Here is a 21,014-nt window from a genome sequence, read left to right as displayed (position 1 = left end):
TCAGCTCACATGTCATCACCTACCCAATAAAGCCGTTACAATGTACTGTAAGTTGACAAAGAATGTAACCAACTGTAGAGTGGGTAAGAATTACATAAAAGAATAAACTAAGAGGCTACACAGGATTTCTGTTTGCACAGCACACCTTAAAATGACTAAAACAAACATTAAGATATTAGCTGGGAGCCAATTTTATCATTTTAATTTCCACTGTTTATGCAAGAGACCAACTGAACAATAGCCAATCATAGTAAGTGTGATGGCAAAACACAAGACTTATCTACACTGTAATTAAAAAAAAAGAAGGAAGATAAAAGTCAGAGCTAATTATAAAACAGATGGTATAACTTTGTACTGCCATCTATTTGCCACTTCAGATAATGTATTTCTCATTTGCTCTCCCCCATGAGGAATTAGTCAATTAAACATTTTCTCCCCAAAAAAGATGCATTGAAACCTTTTTTGGCACGCTCACCAAAATGAACAGTTTCCAAGGCTGAGTAAGGCTTGGCGACATACAGAGAGCACAAGGTGGTGACAGGGCAGACCCACAGCGTGTGGGGAAGTCGGTGCTCAGGCCCATGCCTGGGGAAGCGCCCGCCTTCCTCAGGCCGCGAGGGGAGAGGCCACGTCCACCTCGCTGTTTTCTGCGGAGGCAGATGTACTGTTTTTCCTTTACCACCCTGAAGCTCATGAATTGGGATAAAAATCAGGCAGCATTCTTTGGCATTTCATTTACATATTTTAAATGTAAAAAAGAAAAACCTTTTTTGCAGTATTTATTACTTGAATGTGAGGAAAAGCAAATCAGCTCTAGGTGCTCTGAGTCTTTAGTGCTCATTAGATAACCTGTCCCTTGGGTAAACGTGGATGAAAAGCCTAAAAGCATGGTAATAATTGGATGATACAAAACGTGGTCTTCCCCTTCTCTTATTACAGAATGCAAAAATCATGCCTCGTGGAGCTGGGCCCCATTTCCAAGGATAAAGGGCACCGTATTTATCAGTCACTCTTATGCCATGTTCTGCACAGGGACCTCATTTATAAATATAAAATATTGAACTGCATGACATGTTAATTTTAAATTCTACCACATAGAATTCCAAATTTTATTGCTGATTATTTCATCCACATCCTCTGATGAAACATGAAAAGCACAACAATACATTAAAATTGAATAGACCCAAAAAGGCTTGAGGAAACATGTACGCAGGACCATTTTTGTTCCGGAATTGAGAATTTCCTGCACTGCCACCAATCGGAATTCATCATCCCCTCGAGGCTGCAGAATATTTTATTCCCACGCTCTCGCGCAGACCACAGGATGGAGGTGTCTTAACTGAAAATGCCTCTACAACTTCTCTTCAGAATTCACTGTTTGGTTCAAACATCAAATATTAACTAAAACAACCGAGTGAAATGTCTCTTCGTGAGCAGAATGCGGCACCGGCTCTCCAGCTCCTCAAACAGAAGTGACTGATGGCAAATGTTTGAGTTCGTTTTCTGTATTTAGCTCAGTGGGGTGTTTTTCACCCACACATGCACACGCACACACACACGATGGGGACAATAACAAAGATGCAGAATTGATGGCTATGCCCAGATATGGGTCCGTTTCTCCTAAAATCGATGTGTCTGCTTTACTTTAACATTTATCTCAGAGGCAGAGACCACTGGAGTGCAAATCAACTCTGTTAATGTTATCACTTAATTAATGTTTAGACTAAAAATGACACAGAATAAAATGAGATGTAAAAATGCAGCCCGAGGCTCGTGCCGAGTGCCTCTCCAGCTCCTTGTCACAGAATCCACCACGGCGCCCCGAGCACGCTGAGGGAGTCGCCCCCCCCGCCCCCCGCTGGGAGGAAACGGGAAACTCAGCAGCAGTCCTGGGGCGGGGGCCTCACCTCCAGTTCCTGCTCCCTCTGCAGGGCAAACTGTTTGAAGGACTTGACGATCAAGCCAGCGTTGGAGCAGTCGTAGACGAATATCGACGGGCTGCCCATCCACGTCTGCAGGTCATATATGGACAGAGGGATGTACTGAGTGTAGTTCTGGAAAACAAAACACAGTGCACGCGTGACTTACGCCTCCTGCACAGGACCTCCAACCAGCCCCTGCACGACAAGGAAGGGACGACACGGTGGGCCAGGCGGCACGGAGGGCTGAGTCACCGCTCGTACATGCGGTCAATCACAGCAAACTAAGCCCCTGGGGTGTGCCCGCGTGCCGCTGTACCCAGACCTGTGAGTGCCGGACAGCGGCCCCGGAAGCTCCTCAGCAGTCGCCGCTGGGTTCAGCGGCTGGCTGTCTCCTGGAAACATGGGCCCCTGCCCACAGCGGGATTTCCCTCCACGTGTCCTACCAGCAGGGCTTCATCATTTACCTTCCTCTCCCACCCCTGGGAACCAAACCACGGCCTCCTCTTACACACTTAAAGGACGTACATGTGCCCCTTTCCCTGCTCGCCATCTTCCTCTGTGACTTGTCTGTGCTTCTAGAATGTACCATGCACCTCACTTACCAGGGAAATGCTCTGAGGAGCTGCCTAGGCTAAAATTTGCATTTTTTCCCCATTGTACCTTCTATTTCAGAGATACCCATAAGCACTTAATCCTCCAGATGACTTGGAAATCACACTTAAAGGATGCAAGTGATTTGGCACTCTGATTTTTTCAAACCACAGAACAGAAACTTATTAACATGAATCCACTAAGTGCAATATTTTTCTGGACACACTGTCCTGTTCAGTACTCGAAAACACTCAAGAGATGACTGGTAATCACAGAGCAGGATGTTCTCACCTCACTAGAGAAACGAGGACAATCCTCACTCAGAGGCAACAGTCTGCAGCGACCCTTCTGCATGGAACACCCCCCTCATGTACCCTTCCCCTGGCGAAGCTGGCATCAGTCAGCTCTGCACGCGCGCAGTGAAGGGGACTGCATTTCTAGCAGCTGATCCACAGTAACCACCTCCGGTATTACCATGAGGGCGGTGAGAACACGCCAGGAAAACAGGGCAGAAGACAAGAGTACGCAGCAGGGCCTAGGAAAGTCTGTGACGGAGGTGGCTGGCAGAGGCTTTCCTGAAACGCACAGCAAAGGACAAGATCTAAGTCCACCTAGATGGGATGAGGCCACGTCCAGACAGCACAGGTATGTGTGCGTGAGGGAGCGGACATCTGTACCCCAAGAGGGACCCCACTCTGCTGACGCTGGGCCGCTTCGCCTTGCTGACCGGCCTCCTCTGTGGCTGGCTGGTCATGACTGCGCTACGAACGAGAATGCTTGGAAATGCTGTCCCTGAGCTTGCTCACCGGAGGCTTCCACATACGTCAAGCCTAACCTAAGGAGTCTATAGCGTCAACGCTAGCCCAGTCCAAATACCAGCAATTTGACAAGCTGATTCTAAAGTTAGTGCAGAAGAGAAATACACGAGAATAGCACAAAAAAAAGAAAGAAAGAAAAAAACCCCACGCACCCATTTTTAAATGAAGAATAATGAGTAGGGACCTGCACTACCAGATATTAAATATACTATAAATCCATGGTAATTACAGGATGGTATTAGGGAGGGCAAGAAAAACAAATCAACAGAAAAGAACATCCAGAAATAGACCCACATATATAATTATAATGAAGGTGGCATTTTAACTCAGTGAAGGAAGAACAATAATTCCGTAAGTGACACTATAAAATCTACTAGCCATTCAATATTGCTGAAATTCTACATACAAAAAAAATCAAGATAGATTTTAAAACTAAATATAAAAACAGAATAAAAGATTTTTATTTATTTTGGTGCAAGAAAGCCCTCTTATTCACAAAACTCAGAAGTCTTAAGGAGAAATATAGAAACACAAAAATTACGTAATTCTGACAAAACACACACCAATGATAAGCAATTCAAGAACAAAGTGGGTAAAACACACGCGACAGGATTTTTAGAGGGTACATGGGTATGAGTTTCTGCTCAGACCAACAATGATAAACAAACAGGCAAAGGATACAAACACACAACTCTCAGAAGCAGGAATGATGAAGGATTATGAAAAGAGTTTCACGCTCTTGATGAATCATGGAAACACAGATTACAATGAGAACCATCTGTCTATTTATGTATCTGTCTTCGTCCAGCAAGGTAGAAAGAAATAAAGAAGATGAACAGACCAGGATGTGTTCAACAAGGCACCAGTTTATTGTTGGTAGATATGTAAATAAGGAAGCTTTTTGTTGTTATTACTATTTTTTAGAAAGAGAGCATGTGTGGGGGGAGGGGCAGAGAGAGGGAGAGAGAGAGAGAGAGAGAGAATCTCAAGCTGACTCCCTGCTGAGCGCTGAACATGGAGCCCGACATGGGGCTTGATGTCATGACCCTGAGATCATGACCTGAGCCGAAATCATGAGTCAGACAGATGCTCAACTGACTTGAGCCCCCACACGGCCCGGGAAGCTTTTTTAGAAAGCAATTCGGTAGTACATACAAATTTTAAATGTACATCCCGGGCGCCTGGGTGGCTCAGTTGGTTAAGCGACTGCCTTCGGCTCAGGTCATGATCCTGGAGTCCCTGGATCGAGTCCCGCATCGGGCTCCCTGCTCGGCGGGGAGTCTGCTTCTCCCTCTGGCCCTCCCCCCTCTCGTGTGCTCTCTCTCATTCTCTCTCTCTCAAATAAATAAATAAAATCTTTAAAAAAAAAAATGTACATCCCTTTGACTTAGGTGTCCATCCTACAGAAATACTTGCATCTGCATGCAGAAATGTGTGTACAAGGATATACGATACTCTAGCTGGTAAAATCCTGACAGCTATCTAAATGCCACCATGGAGGAGAAAGCTCGTCTAATCTGTCTTTCCTCCCTCTGCTTCCCCAAAGCAAGTTCCCGCTGAGTACATTTCCCAGCTTCCTCTGCACCTCAGTCTGATCTTGCAGCCAAACTCTGGCCAATGGGACATGATCAGAAGCGATGTGTCCAAATTATCAGTGCTACCCTCCTGCTCACCTCTTCCTCTCTCTCTCCCCTGTGGGAATGTAGACATGCTGAGACATCTCTGACCGTGCAGAGGACAAGAGCAGAGGGACAGAAGGGGAGTGTCGGATGGAAGGGGCCTAGGCCCCATGTCCCGAGGAGGCCACAGCAAGCCCCAACAACTTTCGTGGACCATCACAGCCTATCCTGGATCCTTGCACTTTCAATGGGAAGGACCATTAAGCAAAAGAATGTCCATACATCCACATCATGGAACACCATGCAGCCCTAAAAAGACTGGGCTCATTGCTATGGGTTGACATGGAAAGATATCAAAGGCTTATTATGATTTAAAAAGTGCAAGTCTTAGAACATCGCACAGACAACATACCATTTTGTGGGAAGAAAAGGAAAAGGCTCTGTGTGTGAAGCATGCGCGACTGGGCTCTGCTCTGCACCCAATGGGAACTCGGGAAGTGTCTGTCATAGAAACAGTACTGAAGGGAGAAGGATCGAACTACTAAGGGCTGGGGAGGTAACAGTGTGCATTTTGGGGCAAAGGTGTATTATCCGTTTCCTTTAATACTTCTGTTCTCTTGGAATCTTTTATAACAGAAATTACTTGTACTTTCTAAAAAGATAAAAAGGCACACAAACTACTAAAAGGAAAGAGGAAAAGGGTAATCTCCAAGGGTGACTATGATATACTTCTACATTCTTCCAATATTTTAGAACAAACAGGCATTATACATTACCCGTGTAAGCCGGAAGGCTTCGGCAAGCGCTCCACCAGGCAGAGTGGGACGTGGATAGAGGTCTCCGGGGCACAGTGGGGAAGAGAGCCCCTTTCTGCGCCCACTCCCCAGCACCCTCCCTGCACCCTCCCAGCCTGGCACTGGGGGCGTTTGGGGCCGATCACTGAGTGTGCCCCCCCTCCCCGGGCACTGCATGATGTTTGGCAGTGTCCCTGCCCAGTTGTGGATCAACAAGGTCTCTGGACATTGCCAATGTGTCCTGAGGGGGATCCTGTCCCAGTGAGAACCTCTACCTTTGAGGAGAGGCGATCTGATCTGCAACCGAAGCTGTGTGTGCTCGGGTTAGTGAGACTGCAGATGTGGGAAGTCCATACCCACTGGGAAAAACAAAATCAACTCTATTAAACCGCACTGAGGAAAATGACCTTTGAGAATGAATTCTTATTAGAACATGAGCACGTAGATCTCATTTCCCTTCTCAGAAAGACCCTGGGCAGTTTGTCAGGCTTCAGGCCGGGCCTACAGAGGCAGGAGCAGAGAACAGAACCAGCGGCCAAAGCACAGCTGTTTCTCCCATCCCGCGTCACCTCAGCGGAACCGGCTGTACAGGCCGGACGAGTGCAGGCCCCTCTGTGCGGGAGGCCGCCGCACACCCCAGGGCCCTCCGGGCAGACGTCTGGCTTCTCCCCCACCAAAGCTACACATTCAGAGAATTCCTCACCAAAGCATCTCTCCTTTCTCTTGAAAAACATACTAAAGGCCATGTTTTCATTTCGAACAAAGAAACGGAAATGGGTTTTAGATAATTTATTCATTACAATCCAATTCATCTGTCAGGTTATATTAAACGTGAAAAAGAAAGGTCCCCTTGCTTCGTCAGACTGTCCTCCGGGGCTGAGTCAAGCACGGGGCCAGGACAGGAGGCGGGGAGAGCGGCCCTGGGCTCCCAGGGGAAGCAGTGCACCTCGCAAGAAGCACCTCCCCATTTCTGAGAAGACTCTGAGGGCATCTTCGCCCAAAAATGTCCAAGTGTGAGTCGGAAGTCTCAGCCACAGTCACGCAGCCCCCTCCTGAGGGCTTTCCTGGAAAGCCGCCCAGGGCGGTGAGCTTCCTTCTGAGCTCACACGTCACCCTGAGTCCCCTGCCCTGCAAAGGGGTTTGCCTGCAGCCGTTCTCTGAGGAGAGGGGGCAGCAGAAGATGCATCTTCTTTCCAAAGGGTGTTCTCCAAACACATCACCCACTAGTGGGAGGTGATGGCCCAGATATGTGAGGTGTGGAAGAGCCAGGCTCCTGGACCAAGTGCAGCCGTCAACGACTCTGGAGGGGGAGCCCCAGGCAAACTCTCGGTCCCTCAAAATCTACAAGGCTGAAGGCTCACTGGCTTTGTGGACCCTTCCTCTGTTTTTCCTTTATTATAGTTAAATAACCGTTAACTCCATCAGTAATTCTAAATAAATATTATTTAAATAATAGAATTTACTGGTTTTGAAAACTGCATTCTCTATCCAATAGTGACATTCTTGTTCTCATTCTGCTTTAGTATACAGTTCATTATTGATCTTGTTGAAAGATGCACCATAGAGGTTTTTAAATGCAATTTTAAAAAACATACACTTGTAATTTTAAAGAGCAACATTTGTGCCAGATCCTATTTATCATTTGTTATAATTGTTACTCTATCCATATTGAGAGTGCAGCAGGGTCCAAAAAAAAGCTGTTAATTATTGTAAACTTGACTTTTATTTTCTGAGGATTTCTAGCACTTGGTGTTTGTCTGTAAGAGTTGAAGGAAGACCATCAGTAAAGATCCTATTTCTTCAGGGGAAGTGCTGAAAACTTGGGACTATTTCTTTACAAGAGCTTCAAAGTTCAAAAAAAATATGATCCTGGGGCGCCTGGGTGGCTCAGTTGGTTGAGCGACTGCCTTCGGCTCAGGTCATGATCCTGGAGTCCCAGGATCGAGTCCCGCATCGGGCTCCCTGCTCAGTGGAGAGCCTGCTTCTGCCTCTCTCTCTGCCTGCCTCTCTGCTACTTGTGCTTTCTCTCTGTGTGTCAAATAAATAAATAAAATCTTAAAAAAAAAAAAAAAAAATATGATCCCCCTCATGCTAAGAGATAAAACCTTAACTGATTTCTCAGATGTCTTATCCTATTAGAGAACCGGATTTATAGAGCAGAAGTTCTCAAACCCACTTGCATCAGCATGGCAGGGGGCGGGGTGGGCAGTGAAACAGACCTCTGGGCACCTCTGGGCCCCTCCGGGGCTTCTGTCATCGTGGGCGGGGTCGAATCACCTGCATTTCTCTTAAGTTCCAAGACCCTGAGAGTCCCTGGTGTGGGCGGATGAGGGTGCAGTAGAGACTTGGGACACTCGATCCTCAGTTCTGGCCACCTGCACGCCTCATGCTTTACAAAGAACACTCCCAAATGACTTTTTTTCCCTTTAGGATTTAACAGTTTACATATACTGATCAGGGAACAGTTTGCTGGTAAAATAATTTTTAAGGAAAAATATCCACTCATCCATGAGTCAAGCTGTAAGACTTTTAACTATGAATTCAAAGTCTCTGATTGACACAGGGCTACTCAGGTTTTCTATTTCACTCTGGGTCACTTTGGGTAAGCTGTATGTTTCAAGGCATTTCCCATCTAATTTAAGTTGTTAAATTTATTGGTATAAAATATTAATCTGTCCTCATCTTTTCTATGTCTGCAGGATATGTGGTGATGTCCGCTCTTTCATTTCCAAATGTGGGTCCTGTCTTCTCTTTTCCTCTTGATCTATCCAGCTAGAGACTTGTCCGTTTAGAAAAAAAATGTTAGCGGTCAGCTCCCTACTGCCTGTCCTCTATTTTACTGATTTGTGCTCTTTGTTACTTCTCTTGTTCTCCTTGCTTTGAGCTTAGTGGGCCCATCATTTTCTAGTTTCTTAAGGTAGAAACTGAGATTGTAATTTCAAACCTTCCTGCCTTTCTATATAAAGATTTCAGGGTACACATCTCCAAGCAAGCACTGCATTCTGCAAATTTTGGCAAGTGCTATTCTCACTGTTTAGTCTGAATAATCTTTACTTCCCTTTGTGATACCTTTCTTGACATATGTGTTATTCAATTTCCAAGTATTTGAGGATTTTCCAGATATGCTACAATTCCAAATTCTGTGGTCAGAGAATATACTCTGTATGATGCTGACCCTCCAGACCCGAGGGAGACACGTAAGTGACCCGCGCGTGGCCCATCTCGGGGATGCACCGCCTGTGCTGGAGAGTGTGCACGTTCTGCAGTGACTGGACAGAGGTTTATGTTCACTGTGCAGAGCGGCTGGCAGTATCGTTCAGTCTTTTATAGTAGTAACTGAGTTCTTTTTAACCAAAAAAAACATACCATGTCTGGAGTTTTCTTTGTGAGAAAGTTTTTAATTATCAATTTTATCTGTAATTTTAACTTGAGTTTTAACTTACTAATTACTGATAGATGGTTCTTCAAAGCTCCAACTAGGACTGTGGATTTGCTGCTTTCTCTCTGGTTCTAGCACTCTTGCTCTGTGTAGTCTGAACTCTCCCATCAGGCATATACACGTCCAGGGCGGTTTACCCAACCACGTGTCATCGTGAATTGTCCATCTTCGCCTCTGGTAACACTCGTGTCTCAAGTCCTTTTTCTGATTAGTAACAGGGTCACCCTAGCTCTCTTACAACTAGTATTTGCACGATACATCTTTCGTGTCCAACCTTTTTCTTTGTATTTACAGTGCATCCCTGTAGATGGCATGAAGTTTGGTCTTGCTTTCAGTCCAGTCTGATATAAACTTAAGACAAAACAAATTAATTTGGAATGTGGGACATTCTAGAGAATAATTGGTCTGGATTCAACAAAAAGTCGATGCGCACTGTTGAGTGAATGAAAATACAAGTCACAGACTGGGAGGAAGGATTTATAGAATACAAATCTGATAAGGGACTTGCATCCAAAATATAAAAAGAATCCTAAAAAGTGAATAAGAAAACAACCCTATTTAAAAGTGGGCAAAACAGGGGCATCAGGGCGGCTCATTGGCTGAGCACCTGACTCTTGATCTCAGCTCAGGTCTTGATCTTGGGGTCGTGAGTTTAGGCCCCACATTGGACTTCATGCTGAGCGCGCACCCTACTGAAAAAAAATAGTGGGCAAAGATATGGACACCCCACCAAAGAAAGTATACAGATGGCCAATAAGCAGATGAAAAGACACTCCACATCATATGTTATTAAGGAATTGCAAATTCAAACAACAGTGAGACACCACTGTGCACCGAATTAGAAGAGCTAAACTCCACAACACTGGCAACAACAAATGCTTAGCACTAGGATGGGGGCCCCGGGAACTCTCGTCCACTGCTGCTGGGAAGGCGAACTGACGCAGCCCCTTTGGTGGACAGTTTGGCAGCTGCTCGGAAAGCTAAACACACCATCTGATCTAGCAATGTACTCCTAGGTATGTACCCAAATTAGTAAAAACCTCATGTCTACCCAAAAGCCTGCATTCACAATAGCCAAAAAAACCCGGAAGCAACCGAGATGTCCTTCAATAGGGGTCGATCCAGACAATGAAATGTTACTCAGTGGTACAAAAAGTGAGCCATCAAGACACAAAAACACATGCGGGAACCTTAAATGCGTATTCCTAGCGAGAGAAAGCCAATCTGAGAATACCACAGACTATGATCCCCCCTGACTGGCACTCTAGGAACGGTGGGACGGTAGAGACCGTGAGTGTCTGCGGCTGCTGTTGGGGGGGGGGGGGGCGGCGTTTGGAGGCAAACTGTCCTGTGTGACACGGTAATGGCGGACGCATGACACCATGCATCTGGCAAGACCCAGAGTGTGCAGCACAAGAGTGGGTCCCCATGGAGCCAACGACACCGTGTCAGTAGGGATCATGAACTTCAGGGAGTGTCCACGCCCACGCCCCAGCGAGGACAGGGGAGAGACGGAGTGCATGGGAACGCTCGGTACTTCCCAATGTTCCTACAAAACTGAAACTGCTCCAAAACCTAAAGTCTGTTAGTAATAATAATTTTTTAAAAGACCGATGCTTAGGAGCGCTTGGGTGGCTTAGTCAGTTAAACGTCCAACTCTTGATTTCGGCTGAGGTCATGATCTCATCAGGGTCGTGAGATCGAGCCCCGTGTCAGGCTCTGTGCTTAGCCCAGAGTCTGCTTGGGAGTCTTTCCCTCTTCCTCTCCCTTCCCCTCTGTCCCTACCCTCCACTTGCGCTCTCTCTAAAATAAATAAATAAAATCTTTAAATAAAAATTAAAAAAATAAGGGGTGCCTGGGTGGCACAATCGGTTAATGTGTCCAGCTCTTGGTTGTGGCTCAGGTCATGATTTCACGGTTCGTGCGATCATGCCCCATGTCTGGCTCCGCTCCCTCTGTCCCTCCCCCACCCGCCATGCACACATGCTCACTCGCTCTCTAAAGTTAAAAAAAAAAATTTAGGGAGCCTGGGTGGCTCAGTCGTTAAGCGTCTGCCTTCGGCTCAGGTCATGATCCCAGGGTCCTGGGATCGAGCCCCGCATCGGGCTCCCTGCTCGGCGGGAAGCCTGCTTCTCCCTCTCCCACTCCCCCTGCTTGTGTTCCTGCTCTCACTATCTCTCTCTCTCTCAAATAAATAAATAAAAATCTTTTAAAAAATTAAATAAAAATTAATAAAAAGACTGATGTGTAACTCACTACAAAAAGATAAGATAATTTCACTTTAAAAAATAAAGAAAAAAAGGCAGACACTGATCTACATTCACGGACACCAAAAAGGATGATGAACAAGTGCAGTGCACGAACCTGGACTGGATCCTGGATCCAAACAAAGCCAACAAACAAAGACTGCTTATGGGAACACAATTTTGATGTAGGCAGGAAAATGTGAGTATGAGCCCTCAGTAAATGACACTATAGAACCGATGTTCAACTTCTTGAACAATTTGCTGTTTTATACCTACCAAAGAGTCTATTAAAACAAAAAAAGTGTGTACAGATAAATTATAAGGAACAGTAAGAGAACAGCAAAATTGATAAACATAAAATAAATGTACAAAAATCAACCACCTTTCCATACACCTCGGTAAAAACTTACAAAATATAATTTTATAGTAAACATTTATAACAACACCAAAAATATAAAGCACCCAAAAATATATCTAACAAATGATGCAAACTTTTGTGAAATTATGAAATACTACTGATACTTAAAGAGAGTATAGTTTGGTAGACTCATCATTGTAAAGATGCTGAGTCTCCCCCACCATTAATCAACTGATTGACAAGTTGGTTCACTAGCTTAAAGGAAGATCTAAGGGCCAAGAACAGCCAAGAAGAACTGAAGAACAAAAGGGGGACTCTGCTTCCCTAAATACCAAGAATCACTGGAAACCTACACTCATGAAAATAGTTTCCTGGCCCAGAGGCAGACCCATGGGACAGAGCACTCAGAAACGTGCCCACACATTGTGGAAATCTGATTTTGTTCGAAGTTGGCATTAAATAGTAATGGAATAGGTAGGTATCCATTGAAGGGGGGGACAAAAAAAACAGAGTATGAACCCCTACCTAACAGTATGTATAAAATCTGTTTCAGGTAGATTAAAGACCTAAATTTAAGGATAAAAATACAACCCTCTTGGAAGAACATACAGTGGAATACTTTTGCAACCCTGGCATGAGGTAAGACTTCTTAAAGAAGATACAAAATGTCCACACCATAAAGAATGGCTGACCAAGATGACCACGTGAAAATAAAGAACTGCTGTCCACGAGGGGACACCATTAAGAGAGCAGAAACAAACCAACAATCCAAGCCATAAATTCAGAGACGACACTCGCAATTCGTAAAAATGATAAAGGGTTGCTGTCCAGAGTACGAAGAATTCTTTCAAATCAATAAGAAGATGACACACTAACCCAAGTGAAAAATGGAGAGAAGCATGCACTTCAAGAAGGGGAAGCCTCCACGGTCAACAACGAATCAGAAGGTGCTCAATGTCACAGCCCCGGGGAGACCCATATTACCCCCAACACTGCACAGAAAAATCAAGTCCTGACTACAGTGCTGGGGAGGAAGGTGGGCAGTGTAGGAAAACAACGGGAACCACTCAGACGTCTGCCTGCACTGAAGGCACAAGCAGGTCCTAAGATGTCCCCACACTGGTAGTGGGGCTGAGGGAAGGGCATCAGGCACCCTTGCAGGGATGGATCTTCAGAGTGTAACATGGAGCGGGAGAAGCAGGCACAGAAGATCCCAATCCTGTCAACCAGAAACACCCAAACCCCAACACGCCTGGACAGCCACACAAATGTGGGGATGCTGTAAAGGAAGGCAAGGTCATGATAAACTCGAAATCCGCTGTGCCAGTGACCTTGGCGGGGAGGAGGGAGACTGCGCCACGGGAGGGGCACAGGGGCTCCAAAGGTGCGTTTTGTCCCCTGGCCGGCGGCCATGTGGCACCAAACACTGCACACCTCCAGGTACTGCCTTCCACCCAGTGGATGAGGAGAGCGCGTAGCCGTGGCTCCGAGGGACCCGCATGCCGGCACCGCAGGGTGGGGCGGAACTCGCCACTCCAGGCCAGGAAGATGGCGGGAGGGGTCGCCGACCTCTCACTTCCACCACCGTCTCTGGTTAAGGAGCTGCAGGAGGCCGGCAGCGGGACCTTGGGGAGGGCCGAGGCTGCGTCTGCAGGTGGCCTGGTGTGAGCTCCTTGGAATCTGTGCACCATTTTCTTCCCTAAGGAAACCGCTAATTCTTTTCTTTTGTTGAAGATTTTATTTATTTTTGACAGAAAGAGAGAGAGTGTACAAGCAGGGGAAGAAGCAGGCAGAGGGAGAGGGAGAAGCAGGCTCCTCGCTCAGCAGGGAGCCTGATGCGGGGCTCGATCCCAGGACCCTGAGATCATGACCTGAGCCGAAGGCAGACGCTTGACCGTCTGAGCCACCCAGGCGCCCCAAAAACTGTTGATTCTTAAAAGAACACTCTAACTGAACTGAGAAACCTGGTTACCATGCGACCCACGCAGCAGAAGCACAAGGGCACGTCTTGGGCACCACACCGCGGGCACCACGCCGTGGCCTCCAGATGGTCGCTCCCCGGCCACGCTCCCCATGCCTGTCCCAGAGCTCATGGCTGAGACAGAGATGATCCCACAACGCCCTGCCACACGGCCGGCCCATGGCGCTGGTCCAACCTCACTGCGTCTGGGTCTGTGGAAGCGGAGTGACCAGCAATGGAGCCATGGGCGAACGGGACCGCGGCCGACCACCAACACTTACACAGTTTGGGGCAGCAAGAGAAACGGACTGGGTTCACACGAACCTCTGACAGTGCTCCTACCTTGTTGAAGACCCAGATCTCCCCGTTCACGGTAGGCCTGGGCACCCCGTGGCCGTTGTAGTGGAAGAGGACCCGCTCCTCCTTGGCATTTCGGCGTAAGGACGTGCACAGCTTCTTCACTTCGTCCACAGTTGGGTCGAGGCTCTGCTTGTACCGGGCCTGTTGCAGGAGAAGAGATGAAGAAACTCACCGTGGATTCAGGGGAATATGGGGATACATGCCCCCTTCCTCAGTCTGAGTTTGCGTTGAAAGGCTGTGTGACCCTGGACAAGTGACCCCGAGAGTTTCTCCACCTGTAAACCTGGGATAATGACTCCTTCAGAGGGGGCTGTGGAACTTCATCCATCCAACCAATATTCCTAGGGAACTACGAGAAGATCATGTGAGATGGGTAAGTGAAGCTTGCCGCACGGCCACAATGAGCAAGAGGTCCAACCACTGTGATGACAAGAGTTTCTTGGAAACACTGAAGCCTTCTGAAAAAGACCCTCTGGAACGTGGAAGAGATACTTTGCTTAAATGCAGGAAGCTGCAGGCCAGTGCGGCAAGAGCAGCACAGACAGAAAGTGCCATACAGAGGAAGGAGGCTGCCTGCCCTGTCTTCCTCGCCATGCTGGCCCTGCTGAGCCCCCACCGGCTCCTGCCTGGACTCTCGCTGATGAATGGAAGGAATTCAGAGAATGAGCAGGACCTAAAACTAACTTACGAACATCAACAGCATTAACACACGTGAACAATAAGCGGTTAGAGGACGTGGTCTTCCCTCCCCAAGTCTCCTCCAAATGGGCCAGAACGCTGCTCACAAAATAAGGGTGCCACACCAGAGGCTCGCGAGAACGCGCACGTGTATGTGAGGCGTCAAGTTCATTTTCACGGCAAGGCAGCGTGCGTTCATCTGACGCCGACAGAGGCTGCGGGTCCCCCACGTTGGGGCTCTGAAGGGCTGACCCACAGGGAGATGGTCCGGGTCGAAGTGGGGGCTCAGCACACGTGTTGCGGAGGCACCAGCTCTGGTGCACGGCTCCTCCCCAGACCCGCAGGACGGACCATCTTTTCCTTCTCTGGCCGACACACAGCGTTCGCTGTGTCCCCGTGTGGCCGTGTCAGTCCCACCGACAGCACTGAGTCCTACGAAGGCAGACCCGGTTAACAGTTCAGGTGTGCCCCTCGGCACCGGCTCCATTTTCACACCCTTCCCACGGCTTCACGACGTGCTCAGCCATCAGCAAGCAGCTTCCGAGTGACAGATGACAACACTCAGTAAGGAGACGAGGAACAGGATGAATCCTATCTGATGCTGAAGTGACACAAGTGAATCTCAGCGCAGTATTAGGAAGTGTGCCCACAGACATCACTGGGTCTAGGTGGCGGGCACTTACCTGTTCCTCTGGAATCCCGCAGGGTAAACACTGAAGAGAACAACACAGGCCAGCACTCCTGACTCATCACTGATAAACCACGAATCTGTGCTCTGAGTGAGACAGAGCCAGGGCACAGAGTCCTAATGCTCTAAACAGCTGAATTTTGGTTAACCCCAAAATCTCGGTGAAACGAGATGAGGGTGGCTGATAAATGAAAATCCATTTCTGGGGTAGAGAGGGAACATCTTCTCGAGATGACTTGGACACACGTCCTCCAAAACCACACCGCACAAAGCACACCATGAAATCAGAAAGTGAGTTAAAAGAGAAGGCCCCAAACTAAACCCCAGATACCAGGGAGCCTCCTAATTTCATGAATCCTTCTACAGTGGCTTTCTTGCTCCTCAGGTACAGAAACCCCAACATACAGTGGTGAAGAGCTGCTCAGAGGCAAGGCACCCTAAAATATGAACAGGCCACACCATCTCCCAGGAGCAGTAGGCCGTCCACCCTGTGGGGCCTGCACTCACTTCATGGTCCCAGGCCGCTGGGCACCTTTTGAGGGAACATGACAAGTGCCTCCCACTGTTGCCCATGCCTCACTCCCGCTGCTCGCGCACAGCTGTTCTCAGCTTGCCCCCCTTCATGCGGCAAATGAACTGGGGTTTGCAAAGTCCCAGCTCCAGGGAAGGTCGGTCCACCTCCCCCTGAGATTAGTCCTAAAGGGGAGTATTGTTCTCCCAAATCACATGCAAGACCATGGGGTTGACATTCCTCAGAGACATCCATAAAATTAGAGATTCATTATTGCTGACCTTGGCTCCACCAAGGTCTTCTCCGGTGGGGCTACAAAAAAAATGATTCAGCCTCACTTTCCTACCTACTGCACAAAAAGGACCATTATGGACTAGCATGAAAGGCGCTACAGATATGAATAATATGCCTCCTGGGGTTTTATGGGAACTAATTAATATTTTTAAGGGCTCTGAAATGAGAAGCACTAAATTAAATGTCACCACGCCATGCTCGGTTTGGTTTTGAAACTACAATGCCTGGATCCCAGCTCCATGGTCTGAGGGACACAAGCGGCAGAGGAAGCACTGAGCCCCTTGGGGGACCTGTGACCGTTTTAGTGGAATAAGCAAAGACACAGCAGTCTCTCAAACACGGCCTGTGGTGCCCGGCATTCCGGCTCCAAGGCCAAACCTCAAGATGTGGTCAGGCACGTGTGTGGAACTTGTGCAAGAGGCAGCAAGACTGCCCCTTGGCTGGATGAAGGAAAGCGCGGCCCTGAGTCTCCTGTCCTCACCATGGCCACCGGCCCCTCGATGACACCTGGCAACCTGCTGCACCCAGAGCAGGGCGGCTGCAGTCAGCTTCTGCGTCCCCGGGGCAGCTGTACTTCTCCTCAGGCTCCTCCCCCTGCAAGGACAGATTCTGGGGGCCGAACAGCGCGGTGGCCCCTCACGGTCAGGCGAGGCCACAGAGGATGCCGCCAGTGCGCCCAGAGTACGGGGAGCTGGGGGCGGTGCTCGAAGGTCTTCTCTCCGGGCAAACCCCATAGGTAGGAGGCCTCGGCAGCAGCCGCGCTGCCTTCTCTCTCCCCGGGGTGTCGAGTGAAGACCACTGTCGCCTCGCCCAGCTGGGCCAATGATCTCATTTCTACCCTTCCATCCTTCCTCAGCAATGGATGACATCTCCAGCTCAGATTCGAGCAAGGAAATGCCTCAGAGATTTTCTCAGGACCATCCAGGAGGAATGAATGTAACATTAGAATTTGGGCCAGTTTTGCCCCTGATCAGGGGACTTGAAAATGTTTCACTCTCTGCCTTTCCCAAGTAGGAAGGAAGAACTTTCGGGGAAATGCTGGGCAGAGAGGAAGGTCAGGTCTGCTCAAGGGATATCTGTCCTCGATGGTAGCCCTGTAGGGAAAGCTCTAGGCCCTGACAGTTCAGGGACTTTACGCTCCCCCACCTCAAAAAGCACTTGTTGTTGCTACAGCCCTTTGCATTTCCATTAACACCACCTAGGCCAAACCAGCGCAGATACCACCACCACCACGACCACCACCATCCTCACCATCCTCATCACCATCATCCTCACCATGACTACCACCATCATCCTCAACACCACGATTCTTACCCCTAACACCATCATCATCCTCACCACCACGACCACCAATCTCACCACCACCACCACCACCCTCATCTCTACCACCATCACCACCACCATCATCTAATTCTTAGATTACTAAAGCTTCCCAAGTAACCCACCAGTCTTATTTTGCTCTATCCAAATCCATTCCTCAACACTCAAGATGTCTCACTTGCTGAAAACCCTTTGATGGCTTCCCACTGACCCACTGCAAGCTCTTTAGAATGGCCCATGAGTCCCTACAAAACCTTGTGTCTACAGCCTCTGAGAATCTATGCTCCAACTACCTACCCTCTAGCCCTCTGTCAGGCCCTCTTCCTACTTGTCCTCTATCCCCAATTCCAAGTCTTGCCTGGACATTTCCTCTTCCTTCTTCAAATACCAGGTTAACTTGTCCCTTCTCCAGAACTCACTCTCTGGTGGCCCCAGAAACTGAGTTAGGTACCCCCTGCCAAATTCTCCCATAGCATGTCTAGCTCCCCAATTACAGCACCGATGACCCCTGACTCCATCTGCTCATCACCCATCTGTCGGCCTTCCCTCCACCTTCCCCTGCCCTGACTAAAGTCCCATGAAGGCAGGGATCGTGATTTCCCTGGTCACTATGGCCACCTTGGGTACATGCAATGCCTGGCACATAGTTGGCACTCAATAAATATCTGTGTATGAACAGAAGATGAACCATTCAGACTTCCTACTAGAGTGTGCAAAGCCCAGTTCTTCAAAAAGAGCTGTTCTATTGGAATATTGGAGTTTCTATACTGTTTAGGATTTCAAAAACTTCAGTTCTGCCAGGATGGAGTGCAGCGGTAAAGCAAGCGCTTTTGCTACAGCACCCAGGTCCCACGGCAGACGACTTCCCGCAGCTCCAAACCAGCTCAGCGCAGACACAGCTCATGTAGTGCCCTGAGACACAGCTGACACTCTCTACGAGCAGGCTCTCCTGGGTGGACAGCTGGCCCTCCCAAGGGCCGAGCTGTCTGTCTGGTGCGAAAAACCGGCGCGCTGTCTGCGAGCAGAAGCCGGAGGAAAGAAGATTTACTTTGTCACTGGCCAGTGTATGTGTCTCTCAAGGTTTGTAACGGCATGAAAAGTAGTAAAAAGAGGTTTCCCTTCTCAGGACGGCTCCTTGGAGACGAGGGGATGGAGAAGCAGTGATGCACCTGCCAGGCACCTGGTTTCGGACTGCAAGGGGTCCTCCAATGGCAAAGACTAAGGGGAAAGGAGCAAACGAACGTCAAATACTGACCGGGCAGAAGAGTGGGGTGGGTGGCTGACTGGCCGAGTGCCCCTCCTCTCCCTTGGCTGGAGGACCAGTGTGAGGAACAGCACAGCACCCCGCACAGGCGGGCGTGTGTGCATGCTGATGGCCCTCTGCACAGATGATGTCATGAACCTCTCCTTTTCAAGCCATTCCAATATGTCACTGCTGTTCCCAGACTGTCTTGGAGGGTCGCCAGGTCTCCATGGCCAAGTGCTCTGAGGCTCCCACCACCAGCCAGGTCTCCAGCGACCCACACAGCCCCTCGCTCTCCCAAGGGCCAATCCCCGCCCTGCCTCCACTTAGCTCTCGTCCCCTGCCTCCTCCCTCAGACTGTTCAGGCTGCTGTCTCTCACCTCTCTCCCTGGTCCAGCCTCCTCCCTCAAACTTCAGCCTCCTTTCTCTCACACTGCATGCTCGCCCTGGGCAGCACCTTCGAGCACAACCCTGCAGTGCTATTCCTTGTCTTGCTCCACGCGGGCCCACCCCTCTGGGCTCCCTACCTTAATCCCTGGCATCCGCGGTTCTCAGTCACCCAGACCACCACCTCAAGCCCATCCATCGCTCTGCTCCCCCTCTCACGTGCCCTTCCTCCAGGGGGTCCCCAGGCCAGGCTCAGTGTACCTGTGGCATGTTGCTCACATGTGGCTGTCCCGCCCCTGCCCTCATCCAGGGTCAGATGCCCCCAAGGGTCCTCAGGCCTCCAGACCTGCCTCTCTCCAAGTCTGTCCTATCTGGCAGAGCCTTCCTTTCCAAGCACACAGTCAGGCCACTTGCCTTCTAAAAGCAAATCCTTGGTGGGGATGTCCACTGCCCCCAAGGAGCACGGCCATGCCTGGGGCACACGGCCCCCTCGACCATGCGCCCCCGCAGGCTCTCCGTAGGTCTGGTTACGCCGTGCCCCTTCATGATTTGGGACCTCTGCCCACACACTCCCTGCCTGGGCGGCCCTGTCTCCCTGACCGAGCCCATGCAAGCGCCTGCCTCCTACCGCAGCTCCCTGCAGCTCTCGTTGGCCCACGGGGGCTGCTTCTCGACTGCTGCACGTGAATGACACGGGACTGGGGTCCTTCCATACAGACTGCTGCGCTTTCCAGACAACAGGTTGGTGAGGACAGAACCCTCTGAAGTTCCCCGAGTCCCGATCCCTGGACGCACAGAAGTCACACAGGAGAAGTGTGGGGCTTGAATTCACAGGTGCGTGTCTGAACGACAGCGCCTGTATTAACACATCGTTTCCCCGAGACTGACCGCCGTGGGGCTCCGCTATCCCAGCACAACCGGCAGGGCCCGTCGGTCAGCAGGGAGGCTGCTACGCGGCGCCAATCCAATGTCCCAACCCACCTGCATGTTCTCTTCTGTCACTGTTTCCACTGTTTCATAGCAAGATGCTATCTGTGTAATTTTTTCCTGATATTATCATAACATTGGGTTTTCCCCAAAATCCCTTAATTAAAAAAACAAAACAAAAGCAAGCTACCACTTATCTTCAGAGTTTCAGTGGAACACCTGGGTATTTGAAGGATAAACAGGCGGCACGAAACAGTGTCTCAGCCAATAACCCTCCTTGAGAGTCTGTGCCGTCCTGAAGGACTCACTCCCGGGGCTCAAGCCGACTGCGGACACGGCACTGGCTCTGAGCACCCACACGGACACAGCTGCCGTCTGTACCCGAAATGTAACCAGTATCCTCCGCAAACTTGTCACCGAAAGACGGATCTTAGACTCATTAAAACCATCGCACAAAAACCAAACCAAACAAAAACAAGGTGGCCAGAGCCCATGGCAGGGTGGAGAGCAGAGTCGTCCTGAACCCCGGCCCGGCCACGCGGGTGGTAGCTGCTACTCCATCCTCCTCGCCCACGAGGTGTGCCCAGGCAAGCTGAGTCCTGGTCGCCCGCATGGGCACAACGGAGGTCACTTGTTTTTTGGAAGCAGAAAGGGTGAACCTCAGAAGTCCAGAAACACAGAAATCACAGATCACTTTCCAGCTATTTCTAAGAGCTTTTCATATTACTCTGGAATTTTAGCTAACAGAAATAGAATGCATAAGGTCATTCACTATGTTTCATTTACAGTGACCTCTCAGGAGGAGCCGGCTCTGCGAGCGGCCACCCCACCAGCACGGGTCGGCGCTCCAGTAAAGGGC

At 49.3% G+C, this 21,014-nt stretch overlaps 1 protein-coding gene across 2 annotated transcripts in view; it reads right to left on the bottom strand.

The window, feature by feature from the left end:
* RPTOR (regulatory associated protein of MTOR complex 1) overlaps positions 1–21,014 on the bottom strand; it is a 333,104-nt gene that overhangs the window by 182,867 nt on the left and 129,223 nt on the right. For both annotated transcript variants that reach the window (XM_021680930.1, XM_044921442.1), the window contains exons 4-5: positions 14,090–14,248; positions 1,908–2,054 (exon numbers count right to left, since the gene is read on the bottom strand). In XM_021680930.1, coding sequence (XP_021536605.1) covers positions 1,908–2,054; positions 14,090–14,248 — 306 coding nt within the window. The remainder of the gene's footprint in view (positions 1–1,907; positions 2,055–14,089; positions 14,249–21,014) is intronic.

Source organism: Neomonachus schauinslandi, chromosome 15 (genome assembly GCF_002201575.2).
Source record: "Neomonachus schauinslandi chromosome 15, ASM220157v2, whole genome shotgun sequence".
Taxonomy (NCBI): Eukaryota; Metazoa; Chordata; class Mammalia; order Carnivora; family Phocidae; genus Neomonachus; species Neomonachus schauinslandi.
The sequence above is the reverse complement of the archived record's forward strand: the minus strand, read 5'-3'. Positions and strand labels throughout refer to the sequence as shown.